The sequence below is a fragment of the Scatophagus argus genome, chromosome 7 (genome assembly GCF_020382885.2).
Source record: "Scatophagus argus isolate fScaArg1 chromosome 7, fScaArg1.pri, whole genome shotgun sequence".
In the NCBI taxonomy this organism is placed as follows: Eukaryota; Metazoa; Chordata; class Actinopteri; family Scatophagidae; genus Scatophagus; species Scatophagus argus.
This window is the reverse complement of record NC_058499.1, coordinates 13,573,934-13,592,467: the sequence shown is the minus strand read 5'-3', so window position 1 is coordinate 13,592,467 and position 18,534 is coordinate 13,573,934. Positions and strand designations below refer to the sequence as shown.

The 18,534-nt window shown below is 42.5% G+C and overlaps 1 protein-coding gene across 6 annotated transcripts in view; it reads right to left on the bottom strand.

The window, feature by feature from the left end:
• Window positions 1-18,534, bottom strand: part of LOC124061309 (protein piccolo-like) — a 43,125-nt gene that overhangs the window by 16,758 nt on the left and 7,833 nt on the right. For 4 of the 6 annotated variants that reach the window (XM_046392977.1, XM_046392978.1, XM_046392980.1 and 1 more), the window contains exons 4-9: window positions 14,354-15,136; window positions 6,808-13,594; window positions 4,749-6,316; window positions 4,380-4,645; window positions 3,171-3,999; window positions 1,801-2,851 (exon numbers count right to left, since the gene is read on the bottom strand). In XM_046392977.1, the coding sequence (XP_046248933.1) occupies window positions 1,801-2,851; window positions 3,171-3,999; window positions 4,380-4,645; window positions 4,749-6,316; window positions 6,808-13,594; window positions 14,354-15,136 (11,284 nt within the window). Of the gene's footprint in view, window positions 1-1,301; window positions 2,852-3,170; window positions 4,000-4,379; window positions 4,646-4,748; window positions 6,317-6,807; window positions 13,595-14,353; window positions 15,137-18,534 lie in introns of those variants that run through there. The other 2 variants (XM_046392979.1, XM_046392983.1) reach the window with 2 other exon arrangements.

Genomic DNA, 18,534 nt, shown 5'->3' with positions numbered 1-18,534 from the left:
TTTTAAGAATAATGAATTAACTTTTCATATGACATATTGATATCTATAGAAATGGATTTACCTAACTTAATGGAACACTACCAATCCCACATTAATAGAGATGGGGTTAGCACATGTCAATACTGGCTGTCAATCCCTATAGGACATAGACATTTCACAGAGCAACGAGACATCCACAGCAACAACCAACAAGCAGAAAACAATCACTTTATTAAGATGGAAATGGAAAATGTACATATTGCACAACATGCAAGGATGCAAAATCAGATACAGAGAGAAAATTAAAGATATATAAAAACAAAGACATATGGTTAACACAACACAAATGAAATACAATGACACTAAATGTCATTTTTAACAGTCCATATAACTGTGCGGTAGTTCTTGAAAGAAAGTCATTGCATTGGGATTATTTTTAAATTGGTAGGTATGTGTCACTGACTTGTCAGAGGTTAGATAGAAGCAACTACACTACAACTTCACTACAAAGTGAATGCCTAGACTGCATCTGTGGAACACTTAAGTGCATTGAGACAGCAGGATTCAGGAGAATTTCTTTAAACTTACTGCAGTTAGTTGTTCTCCAAAATAGCTCCAAAAATGGGTGCCTCAGAAAAGAAAGATTTCTTTCTGTGGTGGCCTACTTCTCACAAATACAATGTTTTGCTCTGCAGATTTGTGGAGGAAGGCTGGGAAAAAGAAAGGGAGAATACCTTTCCTGGTCCGTAATGTCATGTAAAAGTCCTTCAATACAGATTTCTACAGCTTCCAAATGGTCTATACAATACCTTAAACACTCTTGATGCATGTATATTCTATTATGTATGTGTTTTGAACAAGTTTAGATTATTTAATATTTATAAGGTACGTCCCCTACAAGATGATTAATAGTCCATACCTGGAAGGCACTGTCTGTGCTTACAGAACTAGGGTAAATATATCTGTACATATATATGGGTACAGTGGGTGAAACTCGAGAAATGATGGCCTGCTGCGACCAACATCAGCCTGCCACACTGGACTTGACTGTAAGTTCTAGCTGCCACAGCCCACCAATTTCACTCATGATCCAAGCCACTTTATTGGAGAAGTAGGGGGCTCATTGAAACATGACCTGACATGTCGGAGTGGCAAAAATGTATGACAGGGCATAGGCCACAGTGCACATGTCCTCGACACTCATCCCACCAAATAGGTGGGTTGACTCTGCAACTCTGCACATGGAATGTGCGCAAAAACCAGAGTATTTGATTTATCAATTGCTGTCTGGATATTACTTATAGATACTTTGTTTTTTATGACTTAGGTGTATTCCTCAGATTTTCAACAAATGTCTGGCTCTCACTAAGGCATCTGAAATATGGACAGAATGTATGAATAAAATTCGAGGCCATAGATTTTTTTGCAAATCAATTGTGTAACTACTTTTAAAAGTCAAGATGATCATTGAAATATGAAGTTCAGCCACTGTAAAATGAAAAGAAAATGCATGCTGAGGAAATAACAGAATAAACATGGATAGAACTAATTAGTGACATACATAAACTCAGGCCATCAGAGTACTATGTATTAGTGAGAAAGACACTAAAAATAAACAAAATAGCATGCAAACATCTAATGTGATATTTACAATGACAGAGGGAAATATAGTAACGAACAGCTAATAATAACTATCTGGAAGACTGATGGTTGAGAAAGAACCAACTGATGCACAAAGTCAGTAAGACCACTCAGCATTAGCATGCGTGACAAGCAGGTCCACACAATCAAGTTGCTGCAACAGTCTTAGGCTCCATTTACCTTCACTGTCAGACATGGCGCCTTGCAAGTCATCCATGATGAATGCGATGTCTCGATCATAGCCACGCGTCCGAGATTCCTCTCTCATATGCTGTTGTACCTCTGGCAGGGAATGGCTAGACCCAAACTGGTCCCTGGAGTCCGCAGAGATTGGAGGGAGAGGTCCAGCTGAGGCTCTAGCCATACCCATGGGCTGCCCCACTGGGCTCAGAGGGCTCTCCTCCTCAGAGTTCTGAGCTACAATGGGGATACGGCCCCGGCTTTGGCTGATAGGTAAACTGGTTGGCTTTGCTCTGGCCACCCCAGGGGCAAATGCTGCATCCAGTACCTCTCCTTCTGTTTTAAGTCTAAGTGAAGAGCTGGACAGGTCCCGTTTGATAGAGAGATCCAAGCCATAGACAGAGGAGGGCCGGGAGGAGGGCCGTGAAGAGGGCCGGGAACGGGTGCCACTTGGGTAGGTTCCATCATCCTGGGCAGTGGCCCTGATAGTGGATCCCAGTCCAAGGGACTGCCCAAGGTTAAGGGAACCAGCTAGGTTGGCCCCCAGGGAGGAACCCAAATATTTTTGCTGCTCTGACAAGTTCTTTCTTAGCCCAAATGTAATCTCATCCTGAAGTAACCTAGCTGTGGCAGCCAGATTGGTGACAGAGGAGGCCCCAGATCCCATGTAGCTTGTAAAGTCAGGCTCCATGTCCCTGCTCTCCTGAATTGGGGAAAATTTAGTGATGGCCTTTGGATCTATTAAGGCCTTTTTGTTCTTCATCTGTTTTTGGTAAAGCACAGCTCCTGGGAGCTGCTTTGCAGCCTGTTTTTCAAGAGTGAGCCTGCCAATGCTATATTTTTCTCCTTTAGGGAAGTGACGAAAACTGGTATCGCTGGGGAGATAATGAGGCAGGCCCAGGCCTGTTAAGTGTTCTAGTCCCTCAGTTCCACGTCTGAACTCCTGCTTGATTTGCTGCTTCAGTAACTTCAGCTCATAAGGCTCCTCCATAGTGTCATCTTCTCCTTTACTATAACTCTGAAGTCGAGATGAGCCTAAAAAGTCTGCCACCTAAAAGGCAAAAGTAATATGCATATGTTAGCAGTAATGTGAATTAAAGTCATACAATAACAAATGCATTTTATGTGTATTAAATATCTATCAACAATAGGGAATCAATAACATTTAAACAGAAGTGGCCAGACTGATCCATTGTGCCTACATTTGTAATATTCTTCAATAAGCATTGTTTGAATGAGGTTGGTTGAATATGTCTACTGGCCGAGTCTTCCAAATTTGTGATAAGGGATTAGTGACACTAAAATCTACAAATAGTTGTATAAGCGAGGAGATAAGGAAGATATAAGAAATATAACAGTATAGCATTTACCTCCGCTGTGCGCCTGACTTCTGCTGCCCTGAGTAGTCTGTCTGCCTTGGACAACTCCTTATCAGGCAGGTTGAATCCAGAACCCAAACCTGTGTTGCTCAGCCCCGTTGAGGTCTTGGTGAGCTCCCCTATGTCCTCAATTAGGACATAGTTCCTGGCATTGTGGTGATCAATATCGGCATAAAAAGAATCAGCAGAAATGCTAGACATGGGACTAGATGCCATGCTCCTCTCCTCTAACCCTAGTCTCAAATCCAGGTTGCCATACTTTCCCGCTAAGTGAGCTACCCCATAGCCACTTTCTGTAGATGTTGGCACAATGAGCAGAGGCTGGTTGCGCATCACTTCATAGTTGGTGGTGATCTTAGGCTCTAAATCAGACAGGGTAGTCTGACGTTGCTTTCCCTGCTGCAAGAGCAGAGCATGTTGGTAGCTGCTTGGCTGAGCTTGGGCATGGGAGAGGGATAGGGTTGGGTAAGGAGACACCTGTTGGTGATAAAGGGACTGCTGCTGATACAGATTCTGTTGGGTGTAGTGACTAGTGGTTTGGGTCTGAGGTACATACTGGGCATAATGGGAGTAGGGACTAGTTAGTGTGTTGTACTGGGAATCAGCTTCAGTCTGTGGAGGGATGAACTGATCAAACTCTGACTGGGGAGCTGTACGTGGTCTCTCTAGGCCATCACCCCTTGTCTCTCTGATGTTGCTGACCTCACTGTCTGACATGTAGTCTCTTTCTTCTGCCACTCCCTGGAGATAGGCCCTCTCTCTCTTCTCTCTCTCCTTCAGCAAGGCTTCCTTACGTCGGTTGATACCCATCTCAAGGTACCTACAGTATTAAGAAAAAGGTACACATTGTTTTATAATTTTAACACTAACAGTTCTAACATTACAAGCAAAAAGGCAAACAATGTTCCAGGTTCTCACACATTGGTACCTTTTACTATGTGTGAGTATGGAGAGGTCTCACTGAGTGATGTCAAGGCAGCCTTTTAGCCCATAAGCTATCAAGGTAAGAGGGGAATCATGCAGATGAATTAGGAATACTGATTGCATGAGTGGGGTGAATGCAATGACAATATCAATTTACAACACATTAATCTGTTACTAACATTATTCATTTGCATTAATGTCAGAAGCACGTCCAGAATGAAAGCGCAAGCATATACACTGCTACATCGTGTTGATGTTAAATCTTAGGCATCTCACCGTAACTTGGCGTCAATTTCCTTTTCCTCTTCGTCTAGCTCAGCCTGTTTTTTGCGAAGTTTAGAAGATTCTCTCTCCACCAAATCAAGCTCCTTGTCAATGTCCTGCAGAATCTTTGCTCGGGCCATTGTTGTACTGCGGGCAAGACGGCGACGAGCAGAGTTGGTGCTGTAGCCTGATCTTCCTGTCAGAGATTCATCCTCGGGAGGGGGGTCTGGTAGTGTCCGCTTTACCTTCTTACTTGTACCAGAGGGAGAGCCTCGGCCCTAGAACATAAAAATAAATCATGGGAATGGGAATTAAACATACAGAATGATCAGCAAGAATAGGAAAATTAATTTTTTCCCGTTATTTTCTGAACGGACTTACAGAATAGCTGTCTGCATAGTATCCACCAATCCTGTCTTCTGTGGAAGGACTAAGGGATTTAGGATCAGATAAAGACTTTTGACCAGCCTTTAATATCCGAGGACCAGAGGAAAATCTGGTTGGGTCAGCAGTCAGCATTCTCTGGCCTCCAAGAGACTTTTCCGGGGACAAAGGGGACACTTGGTTGTAAAAGACTTTAGACTTAGAGGGAACATCTGCTGTTAGGTGTGAGCTATAGCCCACCTCAATGGGTGTGTGTCTTCTGTCTGAGTCTGTCTGACAGCTCAGACTACCTCCTCTCTGAGAGTTCTCTGGAGCCGAGATATGCTTGATGATTTCCACCTTTGTATCCATCTGGACATTGGGTCGTTTGATAGTTCCAGAGTGGTCAGTCTGGACTGATATCTCAGCCACTGTCTGGATAGCAATGCTGGAGACCTTAGAGCCATGTTTCCCTTCACTGCTATGTTTTCGAGAGCGTCTGCGAGCTTTTGTGGGAGCATCCCATTCATCTTGGTCCTCATCATCAGTCTGAGCTGAGCTATCAACATTTCTTTTACTCTTTTTTCTCCTTCCTACATGCTGCTTCTCTGCTGAGTCTTCATCATCTGTCTGAACTCCACTATCAATTATTTTTTTCCCTGTATCCTGATCAGCTTGAAGCTTATTGATTATATTAAGCTGGTCCTGACTTTCCTCAAACTGTGTCCCAACGGATGGAATTGTAGACTCATCTTTGACAGGCCAATACTGGCCACTGTCTCCTACCCCTGCATATTTAGCATCTAGGAGGTTCCCTGTGGTACCAGTGCTACCATAGTGTTCATCTAGCTGCCGCTGAAGTTGCAGCTGGAGTTGTTGGATTTGCAGCAACTGCTCTTTCTGCTGGGCATAGGTCTCCTGCTGGGCTATCATGTGGGCGTGGTGCTCTTCCTCTTGCTGCAGGAGAAGCTGCTGTTTCAGAGCTTGGAGCTCCTCAAGCTCCCGCTGGACCATAAGCTGCTCCTGTTCACGGTAACGCTGGATTTCCTGCCTCTCCCACTCAAGCTCCTCGGCGAGACATAGCTGTTTAAGCTTTTCTAGCTCTAGAAACTCCCTTTCCATCTGATACTGTGCCATCTTGGTGTTATCTAAGCCAGGAAAAATTGGGGAGGAGGCTAAGGCATCCAGAGAGGCAGCAATTGCTTCCAGGGTGGTGTCTGAGTACATGTCTGGATAGCCTGTTATTATGTCAGCCAAAGCAGCGGGTATAAGTTCTTTAGGTAGTCCAGTGTCAAAAGGAATTATCTGTCCTGAGTCTGCACTGGGAATGAAACCATATGGATGTGGCAATAACTGGTTCTGCACTGTTGATGTTGGTGTTAAAGTAGTGCTAAAAATGGAGCCTGGTTGAGTTGTAATTGCATATGTGGATGGAACTGGGGCAGCAACAGAAGAATAAAGTATTCCATCTGAGGTTCTTAGAACACTATTTACACCAAATCCAGCTGCGGGGACCTGGGAGCATGGAGCAGTTGTCATCCCAGGGTAGCCTCCAGTAGCTTTGCTAGTGTAGTCTAGAGCTTTACCTGCCACAATCAAAGATATACATTTTACTTCATCAAATATGTTAACATTTCAGAAACATACTGTACTTCAGATGAGTTGAGGGTCATGCAGATTGGATTTAAAAAGACTCCCATGGCACATGTATATCTGAAGTCATTTGGCTAGCATGATGCAAAACCAAAATATTGAGGGAGCACACGCAGGCACACACATGCATCTGTATGAAGACAAAAGAAAAAAAAAATTAATGAAAACATGCATAATAAAATTTAAAAAATTTAAAAGGAAAGTAAATGAATCAATTTAAACAAAACAGGAATTAAACTGAAACAGGAAGCAACCACATATGTGTTTAGTAACCAAATTATTGAACTTGAACAACATAAATTGAAGAATAACACTTTATGAATAAACATTTCAGTTCTAATAAACTGATCAAATGCAAGCCCAAAGAGCAAACACAGAGGATAGCAATAAACCAGCAAACATGCAGAAATATGCCCATACTCACCAGCAGAAAGTTTGGCAGCAGTGAGGTCTATAGCGCCATCTGAAGATCCACTGAGATAGTCATTTTCAATCTTGGAATCATAGAACAACCCTGCCTCTGTCAGGTTGGTCTCAGATACTGAAGCTTTTATACCATTCATTCCTTTGATACCATAGAGTCCAGAATTATCATATTGGTAATGGTCATCTTTGTAGCCAAAACGGTTGTCAGGTTGGGTTGTAACTGGGGGCTGTGTCCTGCAGCTTCCTGTAAATGGTAGCTTGTAAATGACATCACAGCACACACTCCTTCTTCCAGCTGTGAGGTCGACTGGTGTCCCATCATCTTCTACAACAGTAGTCACCACTCCTGGGCTTGTGCCTGATAAAGCGACCATAGCTCTCACTGGTCTGTAATTTGACAGATCCATGGCCCCTGTGGCCTCTAAAGAAAGGATAGGACCTCCATCGGTTATTGTTGTTGGGGCTGAAGCAATTGGCTGTTTGCTTCCTGAGGAGACTCCAAAGGAAAGATTAATGGGTATGTCTTGAGCTGTGGATGCTACTGCATTGACTACAGCCTGGGAGTTCACAGGTCTGTATACAATCTGTGCTCGCGGTTCGAATGGTTTGTATGTGGTAAGAGGCAGAGGCAACGACATAACAGGGCCTTGCAAATCAAGCGGTTTTTCTGCTGGAGTGCTGTTATATGAAGCAATGGTAGCTGTACATGTGACTATTGTGATGTTGTCAGTGACAACAGACAGTGTGGTTGCAGGGGTGACCTCTGCACTAAGATTTACTATCTCAGGCTGTACTGCCGTGATCTGTCGGCCATTAGAATCACTTGAAAAAGTCTGTCTATATGATTCAGGTGGTGTGAGGTCCATGCCTTGTTCAGTCATTTTTATGCCAACCTTCATAGTGCGTAAATCAATAACATCACTAGGGTAGATTATCTTCCCATTCTGTTTTGGCAGAGGTTGCACTTTAGCTATATCCGGTTGTATAGTGATTGCTACACTGGGTAGAGGGACAGGTGGAAGTCTTTCATGGACAACAGAAACAGTGGTCCTCTGGACCTCAGTGGTGACCACCTGAGTGACCAGACTAGGCAGGCTTTCAGGAGGCTGGCCTGAAGTGGAAATTGATGAAGAGTACATGTGACTCATACTGGAGACCACCTTTTCTGGTCCTCGAATCTCCTGGCTCTCGATAGACTCTTGCTGAATTTTAGTGATTGTCACCGGTGCAACAGATACACCCTGTGGAATGTCCTGTGCAGTGGGCATTGAGGTTCTTCTAGTGTATTCCTCAGCGGTTATAATCTCTAGAGGGCGATCGTATTCTGATGAATAAGTTAATAGATGTGGTCTCGGCTCTGTAGAAGGAACAGATCCTCTTCTGTAGTGCACCTGAACACCTTTACCATCAATAGGAACATCTCTTTCAGCCGGCATGTTGACTACCTGTGCCAGTGGTAATGGTTGTTGCATGGTTATGGACTCTCTCCTGGTGGCTGCAAAGGCTTCAGTTGTAACCACCTGTGTAGCATGTTCATGCTCTGCAGGATAGGTAAATATCTCACTTGTGCTGTGTGGTGGCTGTCCTATGGATGATATAGATGTCCTCCTCCTACTGGTGGTTTCTTCAGTTGTAATAACTCCAACTGGCATCCCAGCCACTGCCTGAGGCTGCATAACTGGTAAGGATACTGAAGTGCTTCTTAAATCAACATCCTTTGTTATAATCTCTCTGAGTGTTTCATTCTCAGGCTGCAATGCTGTGACCTCCAGCGGATGTGTTAAATGTGACATGACTGAGGATGTAACTGCTCCATAGACTTGTGGAATATCAGTAACATGAGGCACATCTGACTGTCCAATTTTTTGGACCTCTAACACAACAGGTGATGGTGTTACTTCACCAACTGTAGGAACTGTCATCTTAGCAGTTGTAGTTAGTGGCATTAACTCTACAGGTAGAGGCTGAGCTACTGGACATACTGCTGTTACTCCTGGTATTCTAAAAGCAGAGTCAGTTGTAATAACCTCTGTTGGCAATGCAAACTTTGTAGGTAGGGTCACCTCTTCAGCTACAAAAAGTGGTCGTTGTCTGGATAACTGTTCAGTCCCTGAAGGCAGAACTTCTAAAGGCTGGCCAGGCTGTGGTACTGATGGAAGTTCAGCAACAGTTTGAGTACTGTTAAAACTTTCAACTGCCATAAGTTGCTGTGTAACAGGACTCACTCCTAGTATTGGAGATCGTAGCATGACTGCCTTGGTGATAGTGACATCAGCAGGCACATCCTGTTCTTTTTGCAACATTTCTACTTCAGTTGCAACTTGTGGATAAATAACAGTGGACGGGACTATAGATGTTCTATCTTGGGGAACCGGTGCATCTAAAGGAACCTCAGGTTGCAGTGTTATAGCAACAGTGTCTGTCAGAGGCTGTGGCTGCACAGGTACAGTTAGTATTGGGGCCTGAGGAACTAGTGCTTCAGCCGAGACCTCAAGGGGAACTGTGATGACCTCTGGGGCTATGTTTGGATGCTGACTAACAGATAGTATGGACTGTGCTCTTGCTGTGGCCTGGACTGTTATTGGTTGAATAAGAATCTTTGTCTCTGTGGGCACTGTGATAACCTCAGATACTGTTTTAGGTGGTGGCAATGGCTGAGTAATCGGTTGTTGTTGTACATATGATTTCTTAATTGGATGAGGTACTCTCTGTGCCTGAATAGGTGTGTCCTGACCTGATGACATGACATTTACATTAGCCACAGATGGTAGTGGTTGCACTACAGATGACACAGAGTCTTTTCTGACTTCCACCTTAGTGGCTACTACCTCAGAGGGTGTGACTTGCTCAGCTGCCACAGCTGGAGCTTTGGGTATTGGAGGTGGTTGCCTTACATTGGGGACAGAAGCTCTCCTAACTATAGCCTGTGCTGAGAATGCCTCAGTGGGTGTTTTCTGCTCTGAAGGAGTGGTTCGTACCTCTGACAATTTTGTAGATGGTATGGAGCCTCGTCTTACGGGTGCCTGGACTGTCATGCCCTCTGTTGGTGAGCTAAGTTCAGATGGAAGGGTTATAACAACATAAGTTTGTAAACATTTGGCATGTCTAGGAGACAATGGTGATTTCGGAGATGTTGCACCAAATTTAGACTCCACAGGCCGTGTCAGGCTAAGAGACAGAGCATTTGGAGGTTCTTTGGTCCTGGGCAGTGTTGCAGCTTTGGAGACTACAGGCGAAGGTGGCTTAACGCTCTCACCTGGCTTGTGGCTGAAAACAAGTCCTGCTGGAATTGATATAGGCTTGGGTGGGATGGGTGGAGGAGGCTTGGGAATCTGACTAGGGCTAATTGTTGTCACAACAGCTTGTGCTACTGTTGTTGTAGCAAGTGTCACTGTAGAGGAAAGCTGTGGCTTTGGATGAACAGCAGGCTTGGGTAAAGGGGTATGAGGTGGTGACGGTGTATCTGCTACAGGTATTTCTACTGTGTCTATAACTTTTGTCCCTGGCATCGGTTTACATGGAAGTGGTGGAGCTGAAGCCACTGGAACCTTAGTAGATAGTGAAGCTGTATCTGTCCCGGGTATATCTGAAGCAGGGTGTGTGACTGTTTGACTAGTCTGTGGCAGAGGAGTGGGAACAACTGGCCCCGTGCTAGATATATCTTGTGGGATTTGTCCATGCAGAGATATGTTTTCCACACTGGGCACTATGATGACTACATGCCCTTGTCTGGTTGGGGACACTACTTGAGGTACACCCACATTATCTGGTTGTATTTCTTCCATTCTTGGCTGTATATCCACAATTACAGACTGCATTGGTTGACCAGCCCCTGTGGTTCCCGCAGTTACAGGTCTTGTCATGGTAGGGCTGACATGCTGACCAGTCTTTACAAGTTGCAGGTCTGTATAAGGCTCAGCTAATGACACAGAAGTAGATCGAGGAGGAGGAGGGGGTGGGACCTTCTTCTTGACTATAGTAGTTGATGCTGGGGCTGGTGCAGACACCTGGACTACTGCTGGGCTCATACGTGGGATTGCTGATTGTACAGGGACTGAGTGAACCACTTTAGTTTGGGCTTGTGCTGGGGTAGTCACAAGTGCTGAGACTGGTAGTGGGATTTGTGAACAGATTGGAGATGTAGTTGAAACTAGATCAGGCATCTGGACTATAACTGGCCCAGAGGCCAGAGTGACTGAAGTAGAAACATCACCGGTTGATGCTGGAGTGGAGAGTGTAACAGGTGTAGCTGCCTTTGAGGCTGTAAGTTGAGATGAAACTACAACAGGTGCAGGACTCGATGCTGAGACCTGTATAACAGCTGGAGCCTCAACAGGCACCTGAGATGGAGATGAAACCAAGTCTGGCATCTGAACTACAACAGGTACAGGAATAGACATCTCCACTAGTGCTGGAGCTGGGATTTCAGCTGTAGAAGTCATAACTTGTACTGCAGCAGCTGTTTGGGCTTTGGATGGATCTGACACCACATCTGGTATGGTAACTATAACTGTGGTTGGAGAGGGATGAGATTCTAGGACCCCACTAGACAGTATTGCTGCAGGTGATTGTGGCAAGATCTCTGGAGGTGATTGGGTTGCAACTGAAGCTGGAGGTGTTGGTGTTGACAGCGGAGTTGAAACCGGAGAAAGGGGTGTTTGAGCTTGGAATGACGATGAAGATGTAGCATTAGAAGCCAAACTGGAATCTGGAGTGACTGGTGAAGTTGGAGGTGACACTGGTGATACTGGAGAAGGTGTAGTAGTTAGCTCTGGGGCTGATATTGGAGTTGGAATAGGTTTTGGCTCTGGAATCTCACAGACCACACAGATGGGTTCCATTTCAGCATTTTCAGACAAAGGTGGGCTTATGGAAGGATCCTCTTTAGTCTCAGAGTCATCACTGGGTGTAATGTCAGAGGAAATACCAACACCATACTCATCTGCAAGACTGTCATCCTCTTCCTCCCCAGATGAACACTGTGTAATTTTTAGGTCTGGTATAGGAAACAATGCCTTTCTGAGTGCTGGATCTAGAGGAACCATAGGCCTAACAAAACCTACAGATCCACTTGAAGCACTGGGAACAACAGTGACTTCAGTGCGCTTAGGGGGTTCAGAGGGACGTGGAGGAGCTGGCCGTTTCTTTTTCTTCATTGGCACTTCACTCAAGGTTTCAATGCCTGTATTAGGCATATCAGTTTGTCCAGTGATAGATGTGTCATCTGCAGGTATGGCCACTATACAGGTATCAGCAACCAAGGGATGCTCTGTGACTGAAGCCACTGATGAGGAAGATTCCATGGCCGTTTGGGCCTGTTGAAATTCTTGCTCTATCATTATCAGTTCTCTCTTTTTCTGCATCATCTCTTCATAAACCTCCTCTGGAGACCTGAGTTTTTTTAGAGTTTCAGAGCCAGTGCTCTGTATGATTTCTTCCTCTTTAGAGTCACTCATATTAATATCAGGCTCCTCAACTAAGGATTCATAAAGATAGTCCTCTATTGCCATTCCTCCATAGAGAGGCTCAATGTCAGGAGGACTCTCCCCTGGAATGGCTTTTGTTTTCTGAATAATTTCCTCATATGCTTCTTCAGCACTCTTCAATGATTTTGTCAAAGTATCTGTCTCTTTAAATGGATCAGAAGAATCAGAAGTGTATGGAATGACTGTTGGTGAAGGCTTACATCCTCTTTGGAAAGCATGCCTAGCCTCTGGTTCTGATTCTATACTGGCAGAGTACTCAGAGCCAGATGTTCTGCTTGTTTCTTCAATTACTGTGACCGATCTCAGATCCTCTGTGGAGGAAGCATCTTCAGTTGGAGTCAGTGCTTGGCCATGGGCTCTAAGTTCATCTTTGTCTTTCCTAGACTTCTCCTCCCTCATCTTCTCGTCTCCAGAGGAGTCTTCAATGGTTGGGAGAGGCTGGCTTGGCTGCCTGTGCTTACCTTTGCGATGCTGTTTGCCCCCACTGATTTTCCTGTGACTGGGGCTGCTATCACTGTCCTCCTCCAGAGATGAGGCTGATGTAGGTGAAGATCCCGGCGTAAAGCTAGATGCCTGAACACTAGATGATCCCTTTGAGAGGGATTCTGTGATGCTCTCTACTTCTTCATCAGTGCTTTGTCTCTGTCTCATGACTGGAATAGCTTTCTTAAAAGTAGTGCTAGGAATTGTTTGAGAAACATCTTGAGTAGTGGCAGTGTCAGCTGTTGGGAGGGCTTGTATCCTGGCTGGGCTGTCTTCTTTATCTGTGCTACTTATTCTGGACAATGATTTGGGTGTCACTGCAGCAGCCTCGTTGATAGCTTCCTCATTTGACAAATTCTTTCCTTTTTCATCTTCTGAAAGAGACATTTCTTCTTCATCCCCCATACCCATTATCTGCCTGCGGATGAATTCTTCATCTTCCACATTGGAGTCAGCGCTTTCAGTTTTGATGTCCTCACTGCTGGATGAAACACTGCTCACCTTTAGCCTTCTTCTCTGGATTTTAGGTGAGGGTGAGGGTGTCATCTCACTTTCACTGCTTTCCTCCATTTCTTGGAAACTTAGGCGCCTTCTCTCAGCTTTAACTTCTTTCTTAACTGGCATGGATGAATTAGTATTAACATCATTTTCATTTGTATCACTGACCACCTGGCCCTCTAGTTCCACCGATATGGGTAAAATCTGGGGTTGATTTTCATCATGCCCCTCTGCTTTATCTTTAGGCTCAGTAGTCACTGCAGGGACAACTATATTTTCCAGTTTGTCCTGTGCTGTAGGAATGGTTTCATCTTGTTCCTAAAAATATGAAAAACAAGTTAACAAACATTTCTTCAATGATTATTTCTAATAGTATTTCCTTAACCTTTTTTTTTTACTTGTAACAGAAGTGTTACAAGTAAAATTAATTAAAGAGTAATTCTGAAAATGGCCAAATTCAGTGAGATATTAAATCATTCATCTCAATCTTGTCAACATAATCTAAGTAGTTATGGTTAAAATACTACAGAAAGCATATACAAGCCAAACAAATTGTAGGCCCTTCCTGAGTTCATTAGTAGTTGTAAAACACATCTTTCTACAACAGTCAAAGATCACTAGTTTTTGACATCATGACACTGATCATATTAATGTCTTTTGTGAAAAAAAGAGACAAAAAACAGAAACAACAAATGATGAAAGAGCAAGTAATGAAAATGACGTCAAAGGAAGTCTGCAACATAGGAAACATACATGTTGAAATTAATGTTTGATGTGGGGTTTTTTTTTCCATTACAAGTCTTCCCTACTGTTAGAACAAAATAATATGGCTGCACAAGCTTGTTAGTTTTGTAGCCATCCATAATTTCAACACAACTAGGAATTTGAGGTCTACTTGTTTAAAAGACTCTGAAGACATAATCTTCAAGGAGATTTTAAGTATAGGGAATGAATAGGCAAGATATAACTGATGATAGAATGATTCTCCATAGTATCTAAATAATATTCTTTTATACGGTTTTAATTTGAATCTTTGTAAATACAACAATTATTTTTACAAAAAGGACCCATTCTTACTTTGATTATGATTTTCGTTGTAGATACTGGTTGTGTTTCTGGAGTTGAAGTGACATCACTAACCTTTTCAACCAGCTTATCAGCCACCTTCTTGCTGTTAGCTGCTATGACTGGCTCTGGTTCCAATACCAGCTGTGGTTCTTGTGAGGTTGGTTGCAGCTCAACTTGCTGTAAAGATTTTGTTTTGGTATGTTCATCAGGCTGTAGTTCTTTAACAATCCTCTCGGGGGCAGACAATTCTGGATGTGCTTCCGTAGCTCGAACAACCCCAGCCACAGCAAACTCTGCAGCAACAAGGGATGTGGGCACAACTGTCATCTCAGTCGCTGGGGAAGGGGAAGCTACTTTGACTTTTGAAAAGTCAGGTCTAGACTCTTCTGTTTTGAGAGACTGTGTTCCATTGACCTCCGTGTGTTTGGCTGTAGATGTTGTTAAAGGCTCTTTTTCTGTTGTAACAGGTGAAACCTTTACTGTGGTCTCAAGCTTGATTTGTGCAGAGGCTGCTGTGGTCATGTCCTCCATTTTGACAGAACTAAGTTCCATATTTTCTTTCGGGGTTGGAACGGTGGGTACTGCTTTGATGGCAGCAGGTGAGGGCTGTGATTTTGTGACCACAGGTGTAGGCTCTGCCTTTGTCGGGGTAGATTTGGGATCTGCTTTTTGGGCTGCAGGTGTGGTCTGGGTCTCTGGCTTTGCAGATACAGGTGAAGGCTGGTCCATTTTTCCTTCCAACTGTCCCAGCAGGGCCCTTTGAGTCTGGCAGTTCAGGCACAGCCATTCCTTCTGGGAGCAAACAAACAGAACATAGGATCAATTGATGTTAGTGTAGCATTTTTATGATTTCTCATCAGATCACATTTCAAAGCATAGGCCTAGAGGGATATTTCTTAAATGACAATAAGAAAAGAAGGGCTTATGCTGAAATGCCTGACTTGAGTCAGCCTAATTTATCTGTTCCAAGATTAAGCTATTGCAATTCAAGTCAGAGCTACTGGGATCACACTAATAATAAAGTTATTTATTTGTTCAGAAAGATAGCTGAATTGCATTATGTTATCCCAAGCACACCATTGAAGTTATGCTTGCATTAGCTGATTAGCATCAGCTGCTTCATTCATGCTTCATCATCAATGGCGCATCCATCCGCTGCTTGAAAACCAGCTAACTAGAAACATATAATGTTGATTTTGTAATTTGCTGCTTTTTACCATTTACTTATGCCAGTGCTGTTTGTTCCCACAGCTCTCACCACCACTACAATTCCTCATGTACTAGCTTTTTGGTATTGTTGACTTAAATATTATGTGCTGGTATGTATTTATTACATATGGATTAGTTCTCCCTGTGAAGCTGTTGCTCCGACTTGGGTTTTATAATAACTCTATGCTATACAGAGACATTAGAATAGTGCACAGTCAGTACTATACATTTTGAAATGATTAAGAAACAAAAGTAACAAAATGTAGCTACAAATAAACTACATCTTATTTTTTTTTTATTTAGAATGATGAACATAGTAACAGTAATGAGACCATGGAAGGACTGAAGCTCAGTATTAAAACAAAAGCAGCACTTAATCTAAGATCGTGACGTATTTTAGTAAAGCCTGAGTTAAAGCATGCTCAGAAATGCCTCAAGTCAAGTCCAAAGACTACAGATACAAACAAACATATTATCAAACTCTATTGCCTGGTCTTAGTATCAAAATACTTATTATTGAATTTTTAAGTGATAACAGATTCCAATTATGTGTTCTGGGGTTTACATTACTGAATCTTTACATTTGAAATGATATGGATATGAAATTGTTTTTTTTTTTTTAAAAAAAAAAAACACTGCATAATGTCATATGTGCCATGGCAATGAGATACTGTCTCTTGGAGTGGTTAGTAACTCATTGTTTTGACCCACTTAAGACATGTAGACTTGTTACAGATAACAACAATGTGCAATACAACACTGTCTCTTCTGCTGAGTAATACCATAGCACTCAAAGTGATATAAATTCAATCTTCACTCCACACAATCATTGGTGAACAATTCAAACAACCCAAATACTCACACAGAAATATTATCCATAAATTATGTTTTCCATAGAAGCTTGCGGTCCCTAATATTAAGCATGCTCGCTGCTATTACACTAGAACTTGCGACACTTGTAAGAGACCAATACAATGCTTACCTTGCAACAGAGCTAATCACATTTTATAAGTAATGCTATTGCTTTAAAAATTTAATCCGTTGAAGACATTTCTTATGACATCTAAGCTGCATCAATGGATTGATGAAGGAAAGCATATACTGTCAATGGATAATTCAGGGTGTCTGTAGCAACCTAGCAGACCAAATCACAGCAATGCGCCTGCCTCTGCAGAGCGAGGGAGAGCAGTTCTGATACACAGAACAGAGGAGGAGTTTACACACATATCCTGTTTGTGAAACCAATAGCCTACATTGGAATTGTTTTGTCCATGACATAAAGTATAGAACATATAGTAATTTAATACATCTTCATAAAGGAACCACAGCAGCTACATATACACACTAATGCTCACAAATGTTATGAACAGGAGAGTATCTAGATGTGTCTCACAACACACACACATTTTGTCTCGGTGATTAGCATGGTTTCAGGGTGCAGTGACATAAATAAAAAGCACAGTTCATGGTCTCGTATACTAAGTTGAAGTTTAGCAGGTGGTGTAATCTGTCCTTTGTCATACCCTGGCTTAGGATTGCTTTTACATTCCAACTATGAGGGACATTTCATTTTTCTTCCCGTAGATCAGCCTAAAATGTCATTACTAAGACCTGTGGTGATTAGAGACAAAGCTAGAGGGAAAATTGAAAGAAAACTGACAATATAACATCACTATAAATAATTTGCAACACTGAGATGGCTAACACTGAGATATTTTTGTTCAGTCTGTTGCAGTTCACTCAGGAATATGATAAATCTTTTGGTTCCCACCAGTGACAAAGTCTCATCAGCATAGCGCACCACGCTCATAATCATGTAAAACAATAAATTATTTAACATCAGTTTTATATGACCTGATGCATACTCAGCCTCAATAATATCAATCATCAATCATTGTCAAATGACAAACCTGTGTGTTCTGGTACACTGTCTTTAATATCTGCCAAAAATATAACTCCTTTACATCTACTTCTCCTTCTCCAACTCTGTCATGCTTGCAGGATGTAATCACAGCTAACCAGAAATGTGCTCTTGTTGCATACATATGCAAATCAGCAAAATTATGTCACTGCCAATGCCATTCACATGGATAATTAGTAATCACAAACTTCAGCTCTTTCTGCTTTTCTGATCATAATACGAACTTAGCATAATGGCGTTATCAGAGGGAGCTTGCATGTATTGATGCAATCTTTACGGCTATGGAAATAAACTGATTATACTTGTATGTATTTGCCATTTTTGGAGGAAAAGGCATTTAAAATATATTCTTTGTTTGTAGGTGAAAATATGACAATTTAAAAATATATTAACTCATTGTTTCATTTAGATAAATGTGCACTAAAATCAAATCATTTTCATAATTCCTCAAGAGACCAATATGTAAAAAAATAAAATAAAAAACAAAAAGCATAACAGTGCCATTCCACCAGTCAGTTGCATCACAGCTGGGTAACCTGAATTTACTTTCAGCCACTAAAAACAACTGCACTCTGAATTAACACATATTAACAATACACAGGTGGTTAAGGAGCCACAGGAATGTCAAAAACCACATTTGCATAACTCATTAAAATCCTGCTTTGTGGGCTATTGCTCATTCAGCCTCTGCTTCCATCTAACAGGACAAACTTGAAAGGAGCTATGAACTAAGACTGATAGGGAAGGATCAAACAGCAGTGTTCACAGATGGTTGAGCCATGGCCTTGCATTCCTGAGTCTTTCTGCTGGTTTAGTGTATTCACTCTCTCCTCCAGTCTAAATGTGGCTCTTCCCCTCACACCTCTCCAGGTGCTGGTATCACACAGGTCTAAGTCTCAGCATGATATGTTGACATTTTTCAAGCTAAAAGAAAAACAGATGGATGGAGCATTACAAAAGTATGAAAATGGAGGGTTGTACTTCGACACTGTGTATTAAATGTCAAAATAATTCCAAACAAAACAGCAAAGATTAACATTTATCCACCACCACTGCACCA